This window comes from Muntiacus reevesi, chromosome 8, assembly GCF_963930625.1.
Source record: "Muntiacus reevesi chromosome 8, mMunRee1.1, whole genome shotgun sequence".
Lineage (NCBI taxonomy): Eukaryota > Metazoa > Chordata > Mammalia > Artiodactyla > Cervidae > Muntiacus > Muntiacus reevesi.
In genome coordinates, this window is record NC_089256.1 from 11,156,626 (window position 1) to 11,179,868 (window position 23,243).

At 44.3% G+C, this 23,243-nt stretch overlaps 1 protein-coding gene across 1 annotated transcript; it reads left to right on the forward strand.

Annotated features, from left to right (window-relative positions):
- Positions 1-8,898: 8,898 nt before the first annotated feature.
- Positions 8,899-13,300, forward strand: A4GNT (alpha-1,4-N-acetylglucosaminyltransferase). The gene is made up of 2 exons (XM_065942834.1): positions 8,899-9,309; positions 12,686-13,300. The coding sequence occupies exons 1-2, from the start codon at positions 8,899-8,901 to the stop codon at positions 13,298-13,300; spliced, it is 1,026 nt and encodes a 341-aa protein (XP_065798906.1).
- The last annotated feature ends 9,943 nt before the right edge of the window (positions 13,301-23,243 follow it).

Consider the following 23,243-nt stretch of genomic DNA (forward strand, 5'->3'; position numbering starts at 1 on the left):
ATGCTTAGTGTATGTCAGAGAAAGACAAATACTGTATGATATTGTTTATATGTGGAATCTGAAAAATAAAACTAATGAATGTATATAACAAAACAGACTCACAGATACAGAGAACAAAGTAGTGGTCACCAGCGAGATGGTGGAAAGGAGGAGGGGCAAGATAGGGGTAGGGTACTAAAGAGGTACAGGATTTCCAGGTGGCGCTAGTGGTAAAGAATCTGCCTGCTAAGGCAGGAGACATGTGGGTTCAATCTCTCAGTTGGAAAGATCCCCTGGAAGAGGTCATGGCAACCCACCACAGTATTCTTGTCTGGAGATGACCATAGAATAGGGCTGCAAAGAGTTGGACATGACTGAAGCAATTTAGCATGCATGCACATTAAAATGTGGGAATTACTATGTATAAAATTGATAAGCAACAAGGATATATGATACAGCAGAGGGAAATATATCTATTATTTGTAATAAATTTAAATGGAGTATAATCTATAAAAATGTTGTACACCTGAAACTGAAGTAATATTGTAAATCAATTATACTTCAATTTAAAAAAGAATATTAAAAAAAAAGAATGAGTCCCTGATTTCTGACTTGGATGGTGGGTGCCTGGTGACTGTCAGGCACAAGATGAGGGAGACCAGGGATTTCCATTTAAAAAGAGAAGTTGTAAAAAGGGCATATTATGGGATGTGTGGAAAGACAAAAGGAAGGGAAGGCAGAGAAAGAGAAGTTGTAAACTGGGGGCAGATTTTGGGGCGTGTGGAAGGACAAAAGGAAGGGAAGGCAGAGAAGTCTCAGGTGGTACAGGTTTCTGTTGCAGGTGAATTTGCCCTTTCCACACTGGAGGCTTGGTGTCAGTCCTCCAAACATTAAGAGTAGCTCCAACTGCAAAAACAAATTCTCAGAAAAATATATGGATGGAGATCAGAGAGCAGTAGCTTACTGTGAGGTTTCTGTCTTAGTCAACTTGGGCTGCTATACGAAATACTGCCAACTGGTGGTTTCTTCAACAGAAACCTGCTCACAGTTCTGCAGGCTGGGAAGTCCAAGATCAAGGTACAGACTGGATTCCTGGTGAGGACCCTTTTTGAAGTCTGTAGACTGCTGCCTTCTTGCTGTATCTTCACATGACCTTTCCTTGTGCGTGCTTGTAGAGAGAGGGAACTCTCTGTCTTCCTCTCCTTATAAGGATCCCACCCTCATGATCTCATCTAAACCTGATGACTTCTGAAAGGTCCTACCTCCAAATATCATCACATTGGGCTTAGGGCTTCAACATATGAATTTTGGTGATGGGGGAGTGTATCCTCCACAAATATTCAGTCCATAAGAGTTTCTTTCAGTGAGAATGGGAAGCGTTCACTTTCAAGGCCACAGTCTTTATAAAGGCCCTGCGTCATGTGGACTCTTGGCATATATGGCTCCAAGATGTCCCCAATTCCTTACAGGAAGAAGAAATTAAGCATTGACTTCTAGAGCTTAATGGGGTTTCCCTGGTGGCTCAGTGATAATGAATCCACCTGCCAATGTAGGAGACACAGTTTCGATCCTTGGGTGGGGAAGATCCCCTGGAGAAGGAAGTGGCAATCCTTTCTAGTATTCTTGCCTGGGAAAGCCCATGGACAGAGGAGCCTAGTGGGCTACAGTCCAAGGGGTTGCAAAAGAGTCAGACACGACTTAGGGACTAAGCAACAACAAAAAGAACTTAACAGCAAAGCCCCTTTGAACAACCCGCCAGGATCAGGCTGGTTCCACTGACTTTCATGGGCTTCTTGCAGATCCTGCTCTCTAGCCTGGAAGAGTGGCGTCTGTGGCACAGCTGATTTATGGAGAGCAATTATTTCCCCTTGTATCCCTGCCCTTATTCCCCACCCTTTCTTTTATCTGCAAGTAAATTTAAAAAGGGGGGAAATTACATGTGTGAATGGAGTAATTTCCAGGATAAGCCCAGGAGCACATTCTTGGTAGCTATATAAGGTTTTGTCAACAGGAGCATGTTTGACTAGTATGGCTGTGTGGAGGAAAAAAAACATAATCTCCAGAAACACGAAGCTAGAAGCATTTTTCTTGGAAATGCAGAATAGTCTAAATTATTGCCATGGGAAAAGGAGATTTTACTCTGGCACAAACTCACTGATTTTTAGTAACAAAATTTTTTTTCAAGATTTGATGTTGATAATGTCACTCCTCCGTGTGTGCCAAGGGTTAGGCTGTGGATTCCTTCTCAGTCTGCAGCAGTGAACTGCCTCTGTCCAGCGATCTGCTCCCCAGTCATGGAAAACCAACACACCAGCCTCTGTTTCAGCTTCAGAACAGTGGTGAAAGGAATTGGCAAGGTTGATAAGATATCACTCTGTGTATTGGTTTTACCCTGCTAATAGCTAAATGCTTTAACAAGTTTATCAGTCCCACTGGTCTGACACATATGTTAAAAACAGGAACTGGGGTTCCAACGGCTCCAAAGAAAACAGGACACGTATTGTTGGCTTGAATATTTCCTTCTTGCAGTAAATCAGAGTTCAAAGAAACTACAGAATTAAGAGGTAGGCTTTCCATGTGTAATTGCACTCGACAAACATTTATTGTTTAAAAATTCCTTTAATGTTTCCTTCTTGACACAGTGGATCTTTTACAACAGAGGTAGTTCAGATCCAAACACCAAACTATTTCCAATTGAGGTTATCAGAGGTTATCTGTAGGGCCAACAAGTGGGGGAAAGCTAGGCTCTTCTTTTATTTTCTTCCCTGTACTCCCTTGTCTTTGCACTAGCTTCAAGCATCCAAAGAGCCGTCTTATAAGATAGAAAGAACATGGATTCAGAGCTTCTATGCATCCTGTTAACTTATTGCAGGCTGATTCTTTACCATCTGAGCTATCTTGGAAGCTCCAAGAATACTGGAGTGGGTAGCCATTCCCTTCTCCAGGGTGTCCTCCCAACCTGGGGTTCGAACCCAGGTTTCCAGCATTGTTGGCAGATTCTGTACCCTCTGAGCCACCAGGGAAGCCCCATTTGAGGCTACATCAATCCACATTTCCTAAGGTCTCATCACTCGGCAACAATTACCCAGGCTCCATAATTCACTGGATTGACCAAGTCTGTCTCACATTGCAGTGTAGGAAGTAAGAACTCTCTTACAGGAGGCCAAAACTCTAGGAAAGGAGACAAAATAGATCTGGATGCATATGTGACTGTCACCAGTGCATTCAGACCCAACCATTGCGTAAAGATAAAGAACTCTGGGACCATCTCTACTCAGATATCTGTGTTGAGGTTCCCAAGGATTGTTTGGCTGGTTGGAGAAGACCTGAGATTGGATGGTGAAGATATCTGCAGGAATTTTAAACAGAATTAATGTCAGAGAGGGTCAAAGAGTAGGGACATTCCTTATGCGATAGATAGGAGAAGCCGTGGATAAGTGGCATCCAGGGTAAAGGTACCAATGGAAGACATGGCTTCAGCATCTAGGGTCTCCTGAAGCCCATCCTTAAGCCCCTAAGGGTCTATGGAGTTCGGGATAGGAGCTGCTGCTGTGGCAGCTACCTGCACAGACAGAAAGTTAGTGTGGTACAGGCCAGAGAAGGCAGACATGGGAGCAGACAGAAGGGAAGGCAGTTCTGCTCTGGACATGAGAGGGAAGGCTGCAAGAATCTGGGGATGTTCCTCAGCTCAGATGACAGGAGACCTCCTTGGAAAGACTCTACAAGTTCATCAGGCTGTGATGCTAAAAAGACCCCAGGCACCAGAGGCTGACTGCTGGCCTCTGCACCCATTTCAACAATTCTCACACAGGGCTGAGAATTTCCTTCTTAAGTGTTCACTGGAAAGTATGAAGATTTCATTCATCTGAAAACACTAATGACTTAATGTTTATCATCAGGGAATCTATGCCATCTATAGTACTAGTGTTCTATTTTTCTCCTCTTAGCCTCGGTGGAAAGGGGGAATCACTTCTTTGGTTTTTAGAGCCTTCTGTCTTCACAATGAGCCCGAGATCAGCACTGTACAGAGGAGCAGAGGCTCTGGGCAGCTTGGGGATTTGCCCTGGCCCCCTCGACCTATAGTGGGTAGAGGTATGATTCCAAGCTCAATGCTCTTTCCATTATACCCTCTACTTGGTCCCTGGTCAGACAGGTCCTGTGTTTTGTGCTTAAGGTTTCCCTGCATCAGGGCAGGAATACAGATGCAGATGTAGAGAATGGACTTGTGGATACAGGTTGGAGAAGGAGAGGGTGGGATGCATTGGCATATACACACTCAGTTCAGTTCAGTTCAGTTGCTCAGTTGTGTCTTATTCTTCGTGACCCAGTGAACCGAAGCACGCCAAGCCACCCTGTCCATCACCAACTCCCGGAGTCCACCCAAACCCATGTCCATTGAGTCGGTGATGCCATCCAACCATCTCATCCTCTGCCGTCCCCTTATCCTCCCACCCTTAATCTTTCCGAGCATTAGGGTCTTTTCAAATGAGTCAGCTCTTTGCATCAGGTGGCCAAAGTATTGGAGTTTCAGCTTCAACATCAGTCCTTCCAATGAATATTCAGGACTAATCTCCTTTAGGATGGACTGGTTGGATCTCCTTGCAGTCCAAGGGACTCTCGAGAGTCTTCTCCAACACCACAGTTCAAAAGCATCAATTCTTCACCACTCAGCTTTCTTTATAGTCCAACTCTCACATCCATACATGACCACTGTATGGATAGTCTTGACTAGACGGAGCTTTGTTGACAAAGTAATGTCTCTGCTTTTTAATATGCTGTCTTGGTTGGTCAAAACTTCCCTTCCAAGGAGTAAGCGCCTTTTAATTTCATGACTACACTACTATGAGTAAAATAGCTAGCTAGTGGGAAGCTCTTGTATAGCACAAGGGGGCTCAGCTCAGCACTCTGTGATGACCTAGAGGGGAGGAAGGAGGCTCAAGAGGAAGGGGATATATGTATACTTGTAGCTGATTCATGTTGCTGTAGAGCAGAAACCAATACAACATTGTAAAACTATTATCCTCCAATTAAAAATTTAAAAAATATATCAAATGTGAGCCTAATAGATAGGGAGAAATACTAGACTTGTAAAGGTGTAATGAATTGATGTTTACACTTTTCCAATATTAAATAAAATTCCTTGAGTGAGAAAAAAAGATTTACCTGCATTACTCATGCTCACTTTCATCCCTGTGACTGTGACAAAGATCACCAACTACTTCCCTGCTCTCTACCTCGGTCACTTGTGTGATGGTGTTGGCTATCTTGCAAACAGCTAGAAGGCACCAGGATCCATGATCCTCCTGAAACGTGGGCACTAGGAATGCACCACTCCCACTAATGGAGTCCTTTCTTTACCCCAGAGTGAGGACCAGGAGCTCTGCTTCCTCCACCCCTCCATGAGGAAGGGACAACCCATCTTACAGGGCTAGGGAACTTTGGAAAGATTCCAAGGACCCTGACCCTGGAACTGACAAGGTCCAAAGAAAAAATTCAGTTTCAAAAAGAAGAGGTGTGTGTGGACACCCAAAGAGCTGCTCCTGGGGAGCCTCGGGCACATAGTGGGTTGAATAAAAGTTCAGGTTTTTCTGTACGATGTTATGGAAAAACCCAAATGAACTTTTTAGCCAACCAAACAGAAAACAAGAAGCCATCGATGAGTGGGACAGCTTTCCATCCCTTGTCAGGATCCAAAGTCTGCTCAGGAGGGAGCCTCTCCGTCCATACCGGAGCATCCAGTGGATACCTCTTCATGGCCGAGAGAAAGTTCTGGATGAAGATAGAGCAGAGGATGGCTCAAAAGAGGATTACTACACACACCTGTTAGGCTTCCCAGGTGGTGCTAGTGGTAAAGAACCCACCCACCAATGTAGGTAGACATAAGAGATGTGGGTTCAATCCCCGGGTTGGGAAGATCCCCTGGAGGAGGGCATTGCAACCCACTCCAGCATTCTTACCTGGAGAATCCCCATGGACAGAGGAGCCTGGTGGGCTATAGTCCACAGGGTCACAAAAAGTTGTACGTGACTGAAACTTAGCATGCCTAAAATTACACCTGTCAGGGGTGATGGGGAGCAGACCTCAGGAGAGTCACACTGTCTGGGGGAAATGTGGGGATTACCATATCAGTGGAGGGTGGTGACCCTGACCTCATGAGTCTGAGAGGAAGCCCAGGACGTCTGGGCAAAGGGACCCTTCTCTTTGTGACCCCGTGGACTGCAGCCCGCCAGGCTTCTCTGTCCATGGGATTCTCCAGGCAAAAATGCTGGAGTGGGTTGCCATGCCCTACTCCAGGGGTTGTTCCCAACCCAGGGATCAAACCCATGTCTCCTGCATTGCAGGCAGATTCTTTGCCATCTGAGCCACCAGGGAAGCCCTTCCTGAAACCACCATAACTGAAATCAGGGAATCAATTCTAGTTCCAGATCGCCAGGCCTTGGACTACTGGGGTTTGCACATGTGAGCTCAGTCGCTCAGTCATGACTCTGCAACCCCATGGACTGTAGTTCACCAGGCTCCTCTGTCCTTGGGATTCTTCGGGCAAGAATACTGGAGTGGGTTATCATTTCCTCCTCCGGGGGATCTTCCTGACTCAGGGATCACACCCTCATTTCTTGCATCTCCTGCATTGGCAGGCAGATTCTTAATCACTGAGCCTTGTGGGGAGCCCTTGAGGTTTGTACACTACTTACCTATTTGTGGAGGTGGATTTTCTTTTCCTTCAACAAAACCTTTTGTTTGCAAAGCTTGGACAAACAGGGTTGTGTGTTGAAGAAAGTTCCCATGTCTCTGCCCATGATTTTGACTGAGGCCAAACTACTTGGGTGCACACTTTGTTGGCTCCAAGATTATACTATGGATTCAGTTTTCCCCAGGTGATATTGTTGCCTTATAACACCCTGACAGGCCCACCAATAGGTAGGATTAGTGTGTGGGTCACCTGAAAAATTGTGTGAACCCTTAATCTGCAAGTCTCTGTGTTTGAGGCAACTTAGTAAATAAAGGGAGGAGCTTCCTGGGAAGTTCTAGTGTTTAGCATTAATCTTCTGCCAATGATTTACTTCCCTTGGCACTGTTGAATTGAAGATTATCAGGTCATTTATCAGAAAGTGCAGCAGGAAAAAACTTGTCATTGCTGCTAAGACCATAGGTATTGGTCAACTACAAGTTTCTGGCTAGAAGGTAAGCTCTGATTCATTGGATTTGTATTTTCTGAAACAGCTACATGTAAAGTAAAAAACTGACCACTAATGAATGAGATGTCTGCTCTCCTGGTGTTGGCTGGAGTTAGAGCTTATGTTGAAGGAGAGGGAGGTGCTGCAGGTATCTGCTCAGAGCCCGGGTTTTGGGGACAGGTAGACCCAAATCAAAATCATGGCTCTGCTAACTGTGTAATCTTGGCAAGTGATTTAACCTTCAGTTTGCCTCTTCTTAATTCTATTAGCTTTTCGGTAAGTTGTCGTGGATTTTCTCTGTAGACAATCATATTTTCTACAACTAGTGATATTTTTGTCTCTTCCTTTCTAATATTCATAATGGAAATTCTTTTCTCTTGTTTCATTTCATTGGTTAGACTTAGCAGAATGGTGGGGACAGTAACAGTGATAATGGACGTCCATACTACATCCCTGGTCTTAATGGGGAGGTTTCAGTGCTTCCTATTGAAGCATTCATAATCATTGCTATATGTTCTGGTAGACACTCAGCTTAAGAAAGTTTCCTTGTGCTTTTAAAAAATCATGAATGGATGTCAAATTTTATCTTGTCAGCATCTGCTGAGCTAAAATGATCATACAGTTTTTCCTTGTTAATCTGTCAAAATAATGCATTTCATTAATAGTTTTCCTACTAATTAATGATTTTCCTATTGCAAATCATCCTTAAATTCCTCAGGTAAAACCTAATCAATGCACCTTTCTTTTGAACATTGCTGGCTTTGATTGGATCATATTTTATTTAAAATTTTAAAAATCAAAGCTTATAATTATTAAAGAAATGCAAATAAAATCCACAAAGACATATCACTTTACACCTGACAGAATGGCTAGTATCAAAAAGTCTGTAAATAACAAATGTTGGTGAGGAGGTACAGAATAGAGAACTCTCATACAGAGTCTGTTGGACTATAAATTGGTATAGCCTCTATGGAAAACAGTATGCAGATTCCTCAAAAAACTAAAAATAGAATTACCATATGATCTAACAATTCCATTCCTTGGTATATATCCAAAGAAAACAAAACCATGAATTTGAAAAGACACATGTACCCCGATGTACATAGCAGTACTATTAACAACAGGCAAAATATGGAAGCAACCCAAGTGCCCATCAATAGGTGAATGGATAAAGATAATGGGATTATTACTCAGCCATAAAAATAATGAAATTCTGCCATTTGCAGCAATGTGGATGAACCTAGAGAATATTATGCTTAGTGAAACAAATCAGACAAAGACAAACACTGTATGATATCACTAACATGGGGAATGTAAAAAGTAATATAAATGAATGCACATGCAACACTAGAACGGACCCAAAGAGAGAGAAAACAAACTAGTGGTGACCAAAGAGTAGAGGGAAAGGGTCGGGGGCAAACAGGGGGAGGGAATTAACAAATATGAACTACACTAGATATAAAATTGGTAAGCAACAAGGATATATTGTCTAGCAAGGGAATTATAGCCATTACTTTGTAATAACTTTTATTGGACTATAATCTATCAAAATACTGAATCACTATGCTATACACCTGAAAGTAATCTGATATTATAAATCAACCTTACTTCAATTAAAAAACCAAGCTTGAAAGTGATATTCATATATTATCTTCTTGTGTACTATATCTTATCATGTTTTATGAATATAACTTTTAATGGATAGTGTTGATTTTAGGGAACAGGCCAGGAGAGAGGGGTGGACATGCTGACGAAGCTCCAGTTCTCCTTGTCGGTCACGCTGCTGTTTGCCTGTGGCTTCCTCTACCAGTTCACCCTGAAACCCAGCTGCCTCATCTGCTACCTACCTTCCTACAAGTCCCAGCAGGGGCTGGAAGCCCTCCTGGGCCGTGGGCGCAGCATCGTGTTCCTAGAGACCTCGGAGAGAATGGAGCCAACCCCGCTGGTCTCCTGTGCTGTGGAGTCAGCTGCAAAGGTTTACCCCGAGCAGCCTGTGCTGCTACTTATGAAAGGGCTCAATAATTCCATGCAGCTGCCCCCGAACTCCACTTCCCCAGCCCTTTCCCTCCTCTCAGCAATTGACAATGTTTTCCTCTTCCCTTTGGATATGAAAAGCCTGTTTGAAGACACACCGTTGTTTTCGTGGTACACTCAAGTAAGTGTTTAGAGAACCTCAGAATCCCAGTGTTGGGAGGGACCATAGAAATTGGATCCAACCTACTCATTTTATAGATGGATACATTGAGGATAGATGGGTGGGGAAGATCCCCTGGAGAAGGGAATGGCAACCCACTCCAGAACTCTTGCTTGGAAAATTCCATGGATGGAGGAGACTCATAGGCTATAGTCCATGGGGTCGCAAAGAGTTGGACACGACTGAGAGACTTCACTTTTGCTTTTTACTTACACCGAGGATCGGGGCTCAGAGATAGGCTGAGATACGGTATCAAAGACAGGCTAGAATCCAGATGTTTTGACTCTTGCCTGGTCTTCTTTTTACGGTGTTGAGTCCCAATTCAAGGAAACAGGAGAGACTTGATTTAAGCTTACCTCTACCCTGCTGCCTTTTGCTTTCAATTTATTTCTTAGGATTTCTTGAGACTACTCTTAATTGAATGAATTTCTGTATCTTTTCTAGGTGTGTAGACCACTCATTTTTCACTGACAGTTTTAAACCCATCTATGTTAAAATTTTTATGCACCCGAGGGGGGGAAATTAGGCAATATTGAACTTGAAAATGATTTAAATAGATAATTCATAAAAGATCAGGTGGGTGCAGCTATATAGGATTGTGTAATATTGAGAGATGATCAAGAAACTCCTGGGGCTCTTTGGAATTTTGTAATTTTGTGCCAAATCTCCCTCTACCTTTCCCTTTAAAGGACATTTATGGTGGCATTTAGGACCCATGGTAATCCAGGATAATCTCCTCGGCTCAAGGTCCTTAAGTTTATCACGTCGGCAAAGACCCTTTTTCCTAAAGGAGGTAATCGTAGTTTTTAGGAATTAGGACCATTGAGTGGCTGTGATCCAATCTACTACAGTATTTCTATGAAAAAAGAGGAAACTTCTGTCCCACACCCTCTCTCAGTCACCTAGGGATTGGGTGGGGTGTCCTGGATGGGGGACATGCTTGCACCTTGGGGGAGCTGGGCTGTGGCATTTTCTGCCCCAGTTAGCCACTATAGGTTAGCTGGCGGCCAGCTGTGAGGATGACTGAGTGTGCCATCACCTGCTGATGATCACTGGATTCGCTGCACTGATCTGAGCAACTGTAGCCCTTGAAGATGCCCAGGGATGAGTACTGTGAGCTTGGGGAAGGAATGAGCAACCAGAATCCGATTCCCCTTTCTGGTGCTCACCTCTAGGGAAGGTTTTATTTTACATTGACGTCAGTTCAATGTCCACATCAAGGCAGACTTCCTCCTCCTGGTTCTGTGTGACTTCTGATATCTGGGTCTGTTCATTAATAATCACCAATTTACTGACAATCAACTTCAGTTATTTTTACTGAAAATAAGTGGGCCTCCAGAGTTAGACTGCCTGGGTTAAAATCTAACCTCTGCCTCTCTTACCTTGGACAAAGGATTGAGCTTCTTGTTCCTTCCTTTTAATTTTTCCCTTGAAAAACAGGAATAATCATAGTATATAGGTACAATGATTTTTAAAAGATTTATGATGACTTTTTTTATATTTGGCTGAGATGGGTCTTGGTTGCTGCGCTTGGACTTTCTCTAGTTGCAGCAAGCAGGGGGCTGCTCTCTAGTTGTGGTGTGCCAGCATGCGGCTCTTGCTGTAGCGCACGGGCTCCAGGGTGCTTGGGCTCAGTCGCTGCATGGGCACAGGCTTAGTTGCTCCTCAACATGTGGGATCTTCCCAGACCAGGGATCAAACCCGTGTCCCCTGCATTGCCAGGCAGATTCCTAACCACTGGACCACCAGGGAAGCCAGGTACTATGATTTTTGAGGATTTGTGTAGATTATAAATTAGAACAGTTATTGATAAATTTTAACTATTATTATTCATGAGGTTTTTGGTAATTGTATACAATATAATGCTATTAATAGTTCAAGTGAGGATTTCAGCAGTCTTAACTGACTTTCTTTTGTTTGGTTTTAGAGCAGATTAAAAAAAAAAAAAATGTTTATTTTGTCAAAAGCCAAGGGTCACGGTTTAATCTTTTAACCAACATGTTTAAATTCAGAAAAATCTATTTATTTTTTCTGTATTCAAAATTTCAGCATTCCACTTGGGAACATGAATATTTATAATGGTTTATTTTTATTCGTTTCAAAGTCATTTTCTGTTCTGCTCACATTTTAGCATTTTCAGTTGGCCTTGACTCCTCGGTCTCCGGCTCCATATCCAATCCATCAGCAAATCCTGACCAGCTTTATCTTTCCCATGTGCTCAGAATCTGACTAGTTCTGTCATCTCCCTTATTGTCACTCTGGTCTAAACCATCATCATCTCCTGCCTGGATTATTTAAACAGCTTTCAAATTTGCCTCTTTGCTCCTGCCCCCATCTATTTTCCATACCATAGCCAGGGTGACCCTTTTTAGACTAATTCAGATCATTTCTCCTTTCTACCAAATCTTCCAAATCATTTTGGTCTCTAGCCCAGCATAGCATCGCCCTCACTCCTGCCCTGCCCCTTCTCTGACCTTGTTTCCTATCCCTCTCCCTTCACGACTCTACACTGCTGTTTTCCTGTTCCTACACACTGTGAGTGTGTTCCTGCCCCAGGGCCCTTGCACTTGCTGTTTGCTCTACCTAGAACCCTCCTCTCAGAGATACCCACATAGTTCATCCACCCACTTTATCCAAGGTTCTGCTCAAACTCAAGATAATGCTCCATCCTGCCCCCTTCATAACCCCCTTGCTGACTTTTTCTTTCCAAGTCCTTATGAAAACCCAACATATGGTATATTTATTTGTTTATTGTCTATCTTCTGCCAGTAAAGATTTTTGTCTGTTTGTTCACTTTTGTATCCCTAGCAACTTAGAGTTGCATGAATGGTAAGTAGGCCTTCGATGAATGTTATTAAATGAATTAATCAGTGGGCAAAGGCATGGATGCATTTTAAGATTCTTTTATCAACTTTTCAAAGAGCATAGATATTAATATATCCTATAGTTTCAGAGTTCATTTTTTCCTTTATCAGTTCTCAGCAGTTTTAGGATGTATAAAAAGTTCTTTCTTCACAGTTTCATATTTGTGGTTAATTTCCATCCTGCTGAAAGTGACTCATGAAATCCCTTCTGGGTTTCATCTTTCTACTGCTTTTATAAAAAAACAATTTCATGAAATCTTTAGAAGCTGCTAAAAATCTTCCTATTGATACTGACTGCTGTAAATTTTTCACTTAAAGGCAACTTTTTTGGGCTGGAGGTAATTTTGATAAATTTGCAACACTGGGCTTTTGGAAAATAGATTTTTGGGAGGTTGACTTGCTTCCTCCTCAACTAACTGTGCCGGGCCTCCCCCTTCCCCTTTCTGGGGGCTGATTTGTACCTGCTTCTGCAGATCAACAGCAGTACCGAGAGATTCTGGCTCCATATCAGCTCAGATGCATCCCGCTTGGCCTTCATCTGGAAGTACGGCGGTGTCTACATGGACACAGACGTCATCTCCATCAGACCCATTCCTGAGGACAACTTTCTGGCTGCACAGAAATCTCAGTTCTCCAGTAATGGGGTGTTTGGATTTCTCCCCCACCACCCCTTTCTGTGGCAGTGCATGGAAAACTTTGTGGAAAATTACAATCCAAATATTTGGGGCCACCAGGGTCCCGAATTGATGACGAGGCTTTTGAGAGTATGGTGCAAACTCAGAGACTTCCAGGAGGTGAGTGACCTCAAGTGTTTAAACTTCTCATTCCTACACCCCCAAAGATTTTACCCCATCTCTTTTCGAGCCTGGCGGCGCTATTATGAAGTCTGGGATACGGAACCGAGCTTCAATAATTCCTATGCCCTCCATCTGTGGAACCACATGAACCAGGAAAGGAAGGCTGTGGTCAGAGGAAGCAATACACTGGTGGAAAATCTCTACCGTAAGCACTGTCCCAAGACTTACAGGGACCTGCTTCAAGGTCCAGAGAGGTCAGTGACTAAGGAGCAGGGTCGAGGTAAGAAATAGCCAGTGCTGAGTTGTTGGTGCAACACTGCGGATTTAGCCACTTCCTAGAGTGCTAGGCTTTCACCTGATCTCCACTTCCTTGGAGTGTAGAGGCTCACACATATATCAGTTACAGTCACAATTTTCCATGTCATTTCACCAAAAAACCATTAGAACTAATAAATGAACTCAGTAAGGTGACAAAATCAATACACAAAAATCAGCTGCATTTCTAACCACTAATAATGAACCATCAGAAAGAAAAAGAAAACAATTTTATTAACATTTGCATCAAAAAGAACAAAACACCTAGGAATAAATTTAACCAAGGATGTGAAAGCCCTGCGTATTGAAAGCTTTAGGACACTGATGAAGAAACTGAAGAAGATACAAGGAAACAGAAAGATATCATATGCTCATGAAGGATGAGGACTTCCCTGGTGGCTCAGATGGTAAAGTGTCTGCCTACAATGCGGGAGACCCGGGTTCAATCCCTGGGTTGGGAAGACCTCCTGGAGAAGGAAATGGCAACCCACTCCAGTATACTTGCCTGGAAAATCCCATGGACAGAGGAGCCTGGTAGGCTATACTCTCCATGGGGTCACAAAGAGTTGGACATGATTGAGTGACGTCATTTTTCACTTTCATGAAGGATGAATATTGTTAAAATGTCCATTCTGCCCAAAGCAATGTGCACACTGAAAGCAATTTATACCAAAATTCCAATGGCATTTTTCTCAGAAATAGAGCAAAGAATCCTGATATTTATGTTGAACAACAAAGGACCAGGAATAGCTAAAGCAATCCTCAGAAAAGAGAACCGGTTGGAGGTATCTTGCTCCCTGACTTCAAACTGTATTTTGAAGCTACAGTAACCAGAACAATTGTTGAGCTCAAAAACAGACCCACAGGCCAGAGGACCAGAAGAGAGAGCCCAGAAGTAAACCTACATGGATGTGGTCAGTTTATTTATAGCCAAAGGGTCAAGAACATACAGCCGGGCAAGTGCAATCCCCTCAATAAACAATGAAAGGAAAACAGGACACCGCACCAAAGAATGACCCTGGACACAGCATACATTGCACATGCCATGGGCTGAAAACCTACGCTTTTCCACATCTAGACCTTCCTTTCCTGGGTCCTCTGAAGATGGACTCCCCCACCCCCCACCAACCCTCAACTCCTGGCAGTCAGTTGCACACAAGAAGTTTCTCCCCACCTTCCCTCACCTCACTTTTCCCTCACTTTTTCTCCCCATGGGACCTCCTAGGGCGTGTCCTGAGAAAACTGTTCCTATCTGCATGGACACAGCCTCATATTGTCCTCAAGTTGAAACCTCAGCAGGTCGTACGAAGACTGAGCACTCACAGCACTGACCTGTGGTATGCGGAAGCTGAACCCGTGCTGGTGCTGAGGGAGGCTGAGCTCCTGCAACAGAGCGAGCTGAAAACTCTCGCGTGCCCCTGCTCACTGCTCCCTGCGGGCAGTGGCGGAATTGCAGGCCCCGCTTGTCAGTTGGGATGGGTGGACTGTGTCTACAATAAAAATCCCAAAGAGCATTGGTATATAAAATATAGAAGTTTCTCTTTCATGTAAAAGTAGCCTGAAGGTAGGCAGATGAGGGTGGGTATGGTCACTGCAGTCATCAGGGACCCTGGCTTCTTGTATCTTTCTGCTTACCATCTTAGTGTCCACAGGCCATGGTTCATACTGCAGCTTGGCCTCCAGTCCATCATTTCTGCATTTCAGGCAGCAGGATGAAGGATAGAGGAAAGGTGCACTTTCCTTATTTTATAAACTCTTCCTGCAACTTACCATATAACACTTAACCTTACATCTCAGTGATCAGTATGTAGCTGCAAGGGAGGCTGGAACATTTAAGGAGGAAGAGAAAATAGATGTTATGATAGGCGGCTGACAGTTTTACTACAAGTTAAATTTACTTCTGTAAGATTAATTACGAAGTCTGATAGAGCATTAAATTTATTTCTGTAAAATTAATTACAGAATCTGATAGAGCAGGGGTCCTCTGGGCTGTGGACAGGTGTCTCCTGTCAAATCATTGGTGGAATTAGATTGAAGTGCACTTAAATCTTCCGAAAGCATCCCCCTCCCCCCAACCCCTGGTTCGTGGAAGAATTGTCTTCCATGAAATCTGTCCCTGGTGACATATAGGTTGAGGACAGCTGTGTTAGAGAATTGGCTGGGGAAAAAAGAGGCTTGATTTCTAGCCTTTTATTTGATACTCATTAAAGCATTCAGTCAGTAATATTAATTATGTATCTCTGTGTGCCAAGCACTGATTTAGATGTTGAAGATTCAGCTGGATCAAGCAGACAAGGTCCTAAGTCAGCTTGGACTGCAATAACAAAGTACTATAGACTGAGTGGCTAAACCACAAAAATGTATTTGTCACAGTTCTGGAGGCTGGGAAGCCCAAGATCAGGGTGCCAGCGTGGCTGAGCTCTAGAAAAGATCCTCTGCCAAGGGACAGATTGCATATTTCTTGTTGAATCCTCACATGGTGGAAAGAGACTAGGGAGATCTTTGGGGTCCCTTTTATAAGGGAACTAATCCCATCCATGAGTGTTCTGCCCCTCATGACCCAATTACCTCCCAAAGGCTCCACTTCCTAATATGATCACTTTGGGGTAGTAGGATTTCAACATATGAATTTTGAAGGGGATCACATTCAGTCCATTGGAGGTCCCCAGTACTTATATCTAATGACTGGCCGTATCCTCCCTGGGATAGTCTCCCCTGCTCCTTAGGGTGTCTGCTATTCCCTTTTCTACCCCAGTTGTCTTAAAAAAGCAAATCACACACTCAAATTTTAAAAACAGCTGCCCCTTCTACAGTCACATAAAAATTTGCTTCCTCTTCTTAGGAGGTATGAGAATTAATATTTCTTCCACAAATAGTCATCAATCAAGGTTTTCTAGAAATTTTTTTGATAGTTTGTTTTTAAGGAGAGCATAAATTTATGTTTTTCTCCAGATATGAAGTGATGATACTTTTCAAACTACATCCACCCATCCCCTTTCATTCTGATATTTCCCCCTTTGAGAGTCACTGCTCTGACTGTCTTATTAAAAAATAATCGCAAGTCATGTCTCCTGCCATAGCCTTGTTTATTCCCAGCTAATTGCTCTGGATTCTTAGGTCCAGTCTGACACTACAGTGAGACTTTGAGACCTGCTGCTACTTACCGTGGCAGCCCTCTGACCTGTGTCCCCAGAGTCCCTGCTGGATTTCAGCTCACCTGCATGTCTCCACAGGCACGTCTCCTAGCACTAGCCCTTTGAGGGTGGAGCAGGGTCATACACTGGACCTAATTTCCGCATCTGGAGAATGCATGACAAATGCATGACTAACATTCCTAATCACTAGGGTTTTGAAAAGTTTGATTAGAAATATTGTCAACATTTCAAAAATATATGAACTGTTTTATATGATGGGACCAAATAGGTCAAGCCGAATGTCACATTTCTTTATACTGGGCTGTGATTGTATGAATTCACTATAGCAATATTGATAATTTGATGGTTATAGAGAGTTTTACCTGGCAGCAAGATGTTTTTGATTGATAAGATGTCAGGCAGAAATTAATAATGTATTACTTAATAAGTGCAGTTTGTTTAGTAGAAAAGAATATCTCAAAACTTGGTGGCGATGGGAAAAATGCGTAGACTAAAAGGTATGTGATTAAAAAATAAGTACTAGAGATGTAACGTACAACATGGTGATTACAGCTAACACTGCTGTGTGAAGCATGGGAAAGTTGTTAAGAGAGTAAATGCTAGGCGTTTGCATCACAAGGAAACATATTTTTTCCTTTTTTCTTTTTATTGTATCTATATGAGAAGATGGATGTTAGTTGAAACTATTGTGGTTGTCATTTCACAATATAGGTAAATCATGCCGTATACATGAAACTTTACAGAGTGATAAATAGCAATTATTTCTCAATAAAGCTGGAAAGAAAACATGGTGGTGAGGAGGGTACTGGGCAAAGTAAAAAGAGTAATGAGCCATCAGAAATGTGGATTCCAGATGACCCTGGATTCCTTCTGGCCTTTGGTGAATATATGCCACACGTTTACATCATGATATACTTTGAAGTTAGGTCATGTTAGTGTTTCCCCCATGTTAATTTTTCTTTTTTTCAAATCTGACACTCATTCTCAGAACTTCAAATGATAAGATTGCACAGAGTAAAAGATGAAAGTCCCTCTTGTACCACTGTCAAGTTTGGTATGTCTCTCACTTTTCTCTGAATATATATCCATGCTATTTGTAAATAGTTTTGGCCGTAGTCTTCCAAGTATCCTGCACTATCAACTTATCTGCCCTAACTCTTCTCTTCGAGACTTCCATGATGCAGCAACTAACGTGTGAAGATTTGCTCTCAGAGGGCTAATGACTGTGTGAGCGTAATGGTTAAAATGTATAATTAAAAAACATAAATGGATTCATATAATACATAGTATTATGTCAGTTGTTTTTTAATTTAACAATGCATATGTCTTGGACACCTTTTTTCATTAACATAAGATATATTCTTCATAAGGGCTGCAGAGTGTTTTATTGTAGGATATATCATAATCTATTTACTTAAAACCCAGTTGGTGGGCATTTAAGATGATTCTAATTTTAATCATACAAGTGGTACTGTAGTTCTGGTTACCACATTTTGAAGACTTTTAAAATTTGATATGTGCTGTCAAATTGCTTTCAAAAAGACTGTTTGTTATTACTCATTTTCCCATCCTTCACCAGTGCCAAACTTCTACTTAATTTTAGCCAATATGATTGTTTAAAAATGTATCTAATTATTTTACTTTTGGTGAAGCTGAGTGTTTCATATGTTTCATTGGTATATTTTCTTATTCTATGACTTGCCTAATCTTTTGTTCACTTTTCTATGGGATTGCTCTTCTATTTCTTATTGATTTTTATCTGGTCTTTGTAGATCATGGACACAAACATTTTATTAATTTGTTGCATTTTTTTTCAATCTATCTCAGCCCGCCCCACCTAGTGTTTGCTTCTAGACTCAGAGAGTGGGTCCTGGTTAAACTGACCCTGCATCTCATTCTGCAACAGAGGAGAGAGTTTTCCTGAGAATAGAGGTCTTTCTCTAAGCGCACAGACTTCTTCAAAGTGATCTTTTGCAGGGAATGGGTTAGAGAGTAGGTAAGAGGTTCCCCCTCAGTTCCAGCCAATTCTTGATAGGTGAGTATAGGCTTTTTGGTGCCAGAGCCCCAGATTTTTCAAGAAGAAACTAGCAAACCAGGTTTTTATGTAAAATGTCCTTCTAACTATATGCCTGTCTACATACATTAATACAGTGAGAACCCAACAGTACACCTTTGACCTCAAAGCACCGCTGGGACCATCAGTGGTCAGCAGCCCAACCCTGGGAGACCCGCCCCATACACCAGAAGCCCTTTGCGAAATTGGGATCTGGAACCCGGGTCGGCTTCCAAAGTGTGATGCCAGCAGTTGACAGCAGAGGGCACTCCAACTGTGGACTCCCTAGAGCCTAAAGTGGGCTTCCCTGGTGGCTCGGTGGTAAAGAATCCACCTGCCAATGCAGGAGATAACAGGTTTGATCCCTGCGTGGGTTTGATCCTCTGTAGAAGTAAATGGCAACCCGCTCCAGTATTCTTGCTTGGGAATTACCATGGACAGAGAAGCCTGGTGGGTTACAGTCCCTGGGGTTGCAAGAGTCAGATACAACTTAACAACTAAACAATAACAACAGAGTCTAAAGTAGACCTTCAATCAGCAGACATGTCCCACTGACACATTTCCTGACACATCCCCAAGTGTAGGAAGGAGATCAGTTGTGGCGGCGTCTATGCCTCTCAGGAAGCGGGTATCTGACACTGGCCTGAGGAAGTGCTGGGAGGCAACAGGGCAAAATGTAAACCATGGATATCGAGACCCTACCCTCTCTCCTCCCATTCTACAGTTATGGCCCAGCCACTCGGGTGACAGGAGTGTCCCCTGGAGTAGCCGTCTAGGGCAGTCTCCTTTGGCCTGTTCCTGTGTCTTGCACTGCCTACCTGTTGTCACTCGTGCCACCACGTCGTGTGTGCGCTGTGGCATGGGGACAGCAGAGGTGACAGCTTCCTGGCGCCACGTGATCTAGTGGGTCTTAGAACACAGCCTGCCTCCTAGCAGGCACTCGGAAACTCTTGGTGATACTGAATGTCAAACTGTGGCCTAGTAAAGGGAGAATGTGTGGGTTCCATGCATGGAAGGTCTTGGTCAGTTGAAGATGGAGTCTTTAGCTTTTGGCATTACTGAGAAGGTGGATCTGGGTGCATGTCAAGTTCATTTTCCCACAACAGCCCTGCAACAAATAGCACCCATTTCTACGGGGGGAAATTGAGGTTGGTGCCAATCACACACACATGTGTGCATACACACACACACGTGTGCGTGCACAGAGCTACTTCTTTTATACTTCAGAGAACTGAGTTGAGAAGCCTCCCAGCCCTCACACTTGATGGAACTTGGGAAGACATGCTAGTGACTGCCAGGCCCTTGGCTGAGACATTTTAACTAAGTTGATTCTCATAATGACCTGCTAGGTAAAATCTGGGCTTCCCAGGTGGTGCTAATGGTAAAGAACCCACCTGCCAATTCAGGAGACATAAGAGATGCAAGTTTGATCCCTGGGTGGGAAAGATCCTCTGGAGGAGGAAATGGCTACCCACTCCAGCATTCTTGCCTGGAGAATACCATGGACAGAGGAACCTGGTGGGCTACAGTTTATATGATCAGAAAGAGTTGGACACGACTGACACAACTTAGCATGCGGGTAGAGTTTATTTTCCCCATTTTACAGAGAGGGTAAGTGACTTCCCAGGGTTATACAGCCTGGGAAGGTGGAATGTAAATGCGTCTTTGACTCCACAGTCCAGATTATTCTTTGCCCTCCTGCAGGAAGTCCTGGAGGGAAAACATGCCCTGGCCAGGAAAGCATGGGAACAGGACTCCCCATGAGAGCTGGTGCCTCACAGATACTCCTGCTCGGGCCTGGTCCCTGTCCACTGTTTTGTGGTTTTTTCTTTTAATATATTTAAAAGAGTGTGGTAAAATGCACATACCATAAATGTGCACTTACACATTTATAATTTTAGCCATTTTCATGTATACCATTCAATGGCATGAAGTACATTCATATTGTGCAACCAAACTCCACCATCCACCTCTCTAATTTTATCATCATCCCAGACTGGAGCTCTGTATCCATTAGACAATAATTTCCACTCCCTCCTTCCCCTAGCCCTGGCAATTACCATACTACTTTCTGTTTCTATGAATTTGACTATTCTAGGTACATTATACAAGTGGAATCATATCACCCGCGTCCTTTTGTGCCTGACATTTCACTTAGCATAAAGTTTTCATGACTCACTCATGTGATAGCATGTATCAGAATTTCATTCCTTTTTAAGAACTTAGATATATATATATGTGTGTGTGCATATATGTATGTATATATAACATTTTGTTTTCCATTCATTAATGGAGACTCCAGTTATTTCCACCTTTTGGCTATTGTGAATAATGTTTTTATAAACATGAGTGTACAAATATCTTTTTGAGTCTCTGCTTTTAATTCTTTAGTGTATATCCACAGAGGAGAATTGCTGAATCATATGGCAATTCCGTGTTTAATTTTTTGAGGAGTCACCATTTTCTTTTCCACAATGGCTATACCATTTTACACTCTCACAGTAATGCACAGGGGCTCCAATTTCTCCACATTATTGCCAACACTTTTTCCCATGCAATTTTGTTTTGAATATCCCATCACACAGCTTGGTAGCTGGGGTGGGAAGAAGGCTTAAAGGAAAAAAACCAAAAAACTCCCAGAAATCCGAGTCTCAGTAAAACAACAAATGGCTATAGGAAGGGTTCAAAGACTGTTACCCAAAAAGAGCTTTTTATGGTCCTGGATTTCCCAACTGGATCTTCAGGGCTGACCAAATGGTTGGGGGTTGAGGGGAAAGTGGTGGCCATCTGAACAGACCTGGGATTTACTCAAAGGACTAGCATGGGTTCTGATCAGAAACCAAGTGCATGCGTGCGTGCTAAGTCGCTTCAGTCGTGTCCGACTCTTTGCGACTCAATGGACTGCAGCCCCCGTCCCAGGCTCCTCCGTCCATGGGATTCTCCAGGCAAGAATACTGGAGTGGCTTGCTATTTCCTTCTCCATCAGAAAACAAGGTCCCTTTAGTTTGGTAATGCTGGCTCCCAGCATTCAGCAGGTCAGGCGACTGTACCGGGTGGGATGTAGGGTGTGTGTGTGTGTGTGTGTGTGTGTGTAGGGCAGGCAACTGTACCGGGTGGGATGTAGGGTGTGTGTGTGTGTGTGTGTGTGTGTGTGTGTGTGTGTGTGTGTGTGTAGGGCAGGCGACTGTACCGGGTGGGATGTAGGGGTGTGTGTGTGTGTGTGTGTGTGTGTGTAGGGCAGGCGACTGTACCGGGTGTGTGTGTGTGTGTGTGTGTGTGTGTGTAGGGCAGGCGACTGTACCGGGTGGGATGTAGGGTGTGTGTGTGTGTGTGTGTGTGTGTGTGTGTGTGTGTGTGTGTAGGGCAGGCGACTGTACCGGGTGGGATGTAGGGGTGTGTGTGTGTGTGTGTGTGTGTGTGTAGGGCAGGCAACTGTACCGGGTGGGATGTAGGGTGTGTGTGTGTGTGTGTGTGTGTGTGTAGGGCAGGCAACTGTACCGGGTGGGATGTAGGGTGTGTGTGTGTGTGTGTGTGTGTGTGTGTGTGTGTGTGTGTGTGTGTAGGGCAGGCGACTGTACCGGGTGGGATGTAGGGGTGTGTGTGTGTGTGTGTGTGTGTGTGTAGGGCAGGCGACTGTACCGGGTGTGTGTGTGTGTGTGTGTGTGTGTGTGTAGGGCAGGCGACTGTACCGGGTGGGATGTAGGGGTGTGTGTGTGTGTGTGTGTGTGTAGGGCAGGCGACTGTACCGGGTGGGATGTAGGGGTGTGTGTGTGTGTGTGTGTGTGTGTGTGTGTAGGGCAGGCAACTGTACCGGGTGGGATGTAGGGGTGTGTGTGTGTGTGTGTGTGTGTGTGTGTGTGTAGGGCAGGCGACTGTACCGGGTGGGATGTAGGGGTGTGTGTGTGTGTGTGTGTGTGTGTAGGGCAGGCGACTGTACCGGGTGTGTGTGTGTGTGTGTGTGTGTGTGTAGGGCAGGCAACTGTACCGGGTGGGATGTAGGGGTGTGTGTGTGTGTGTGTGTGTGTGTGTGTGTGTGTGTAGGGCAGGCGACTGTACCGGGTGGGATGTAGGGGTGTGTGTGTGTGTGTGTGTGTAGGGCAGGCGACTGTACCGGGTGGGATGTAGGGGTGTGTGTGTGTGTGTGTGTGTGTGTGTGTGTGTGTGTAGGGCAGGCGACTGTACCGGGTGGGATGTAGGGGTGTGTGTGTGTGTGTGTGTGTAGGGCAGGCGACTGTACCGGGTGGGATGTAGGGGTGTGTGTGTGTGTGTGTGTGTAGGGCAGGCGACTGTACCGGGTGGGGTGTAGGGGGCTGAGTGTGTGTGTGTGTGAGTGTGTGTGTGTGGGGGGGCTGAGTGTGTGTGTGTGTGAGTGTGTGTGTGTGTAGACGGGAGGGCGTCCCCGCCTCTCAGCAAGGCCTGGGAGCCACTCACTAGGATCCTGGATTTTCCTGAAGGATTAAACGTGGCATTCCCTCCTTCCCGCTTCCGTAACGGACCTAAAAATAGCTTGTCCCGGAGGGACTGGGGAGAGGCTCCGCCCCGCCTTGGGGTCTGGTGGGGTGGCTCTCGCGGGAGCAGGAGGCAGCGGAGACCCCGGCCTCCAGCTGCTGGCGCCCGGAGGGTGTCTGTGCCCCGGGTCCCGCAGGTTGGCAGCAGGTGGCCGGGCGGCCCTGCCCCGAGCCGTCCAGAGCCCGAGCTGCCGCGCGGGGTG

What these genes read in the sequence shown, in the direction of transcription:
- A4GNT (XM_065942834.1), top strand. Translation starts at nt 8,899, where the DNA reads ATGCTGACGAAGCTCCAGTTCTCCTTGTCGGTCACGCTGCTGTTTGCC. An exon ending in TGTTTTCGTGGTACACTCAA is followed by an intron (nt 9,310 to 12,685) that starts GTAAGTGTTTAG and finishes CTGCTTCTGCAG; the next exon opens with ATCAACAGCAGTACCGAGAG.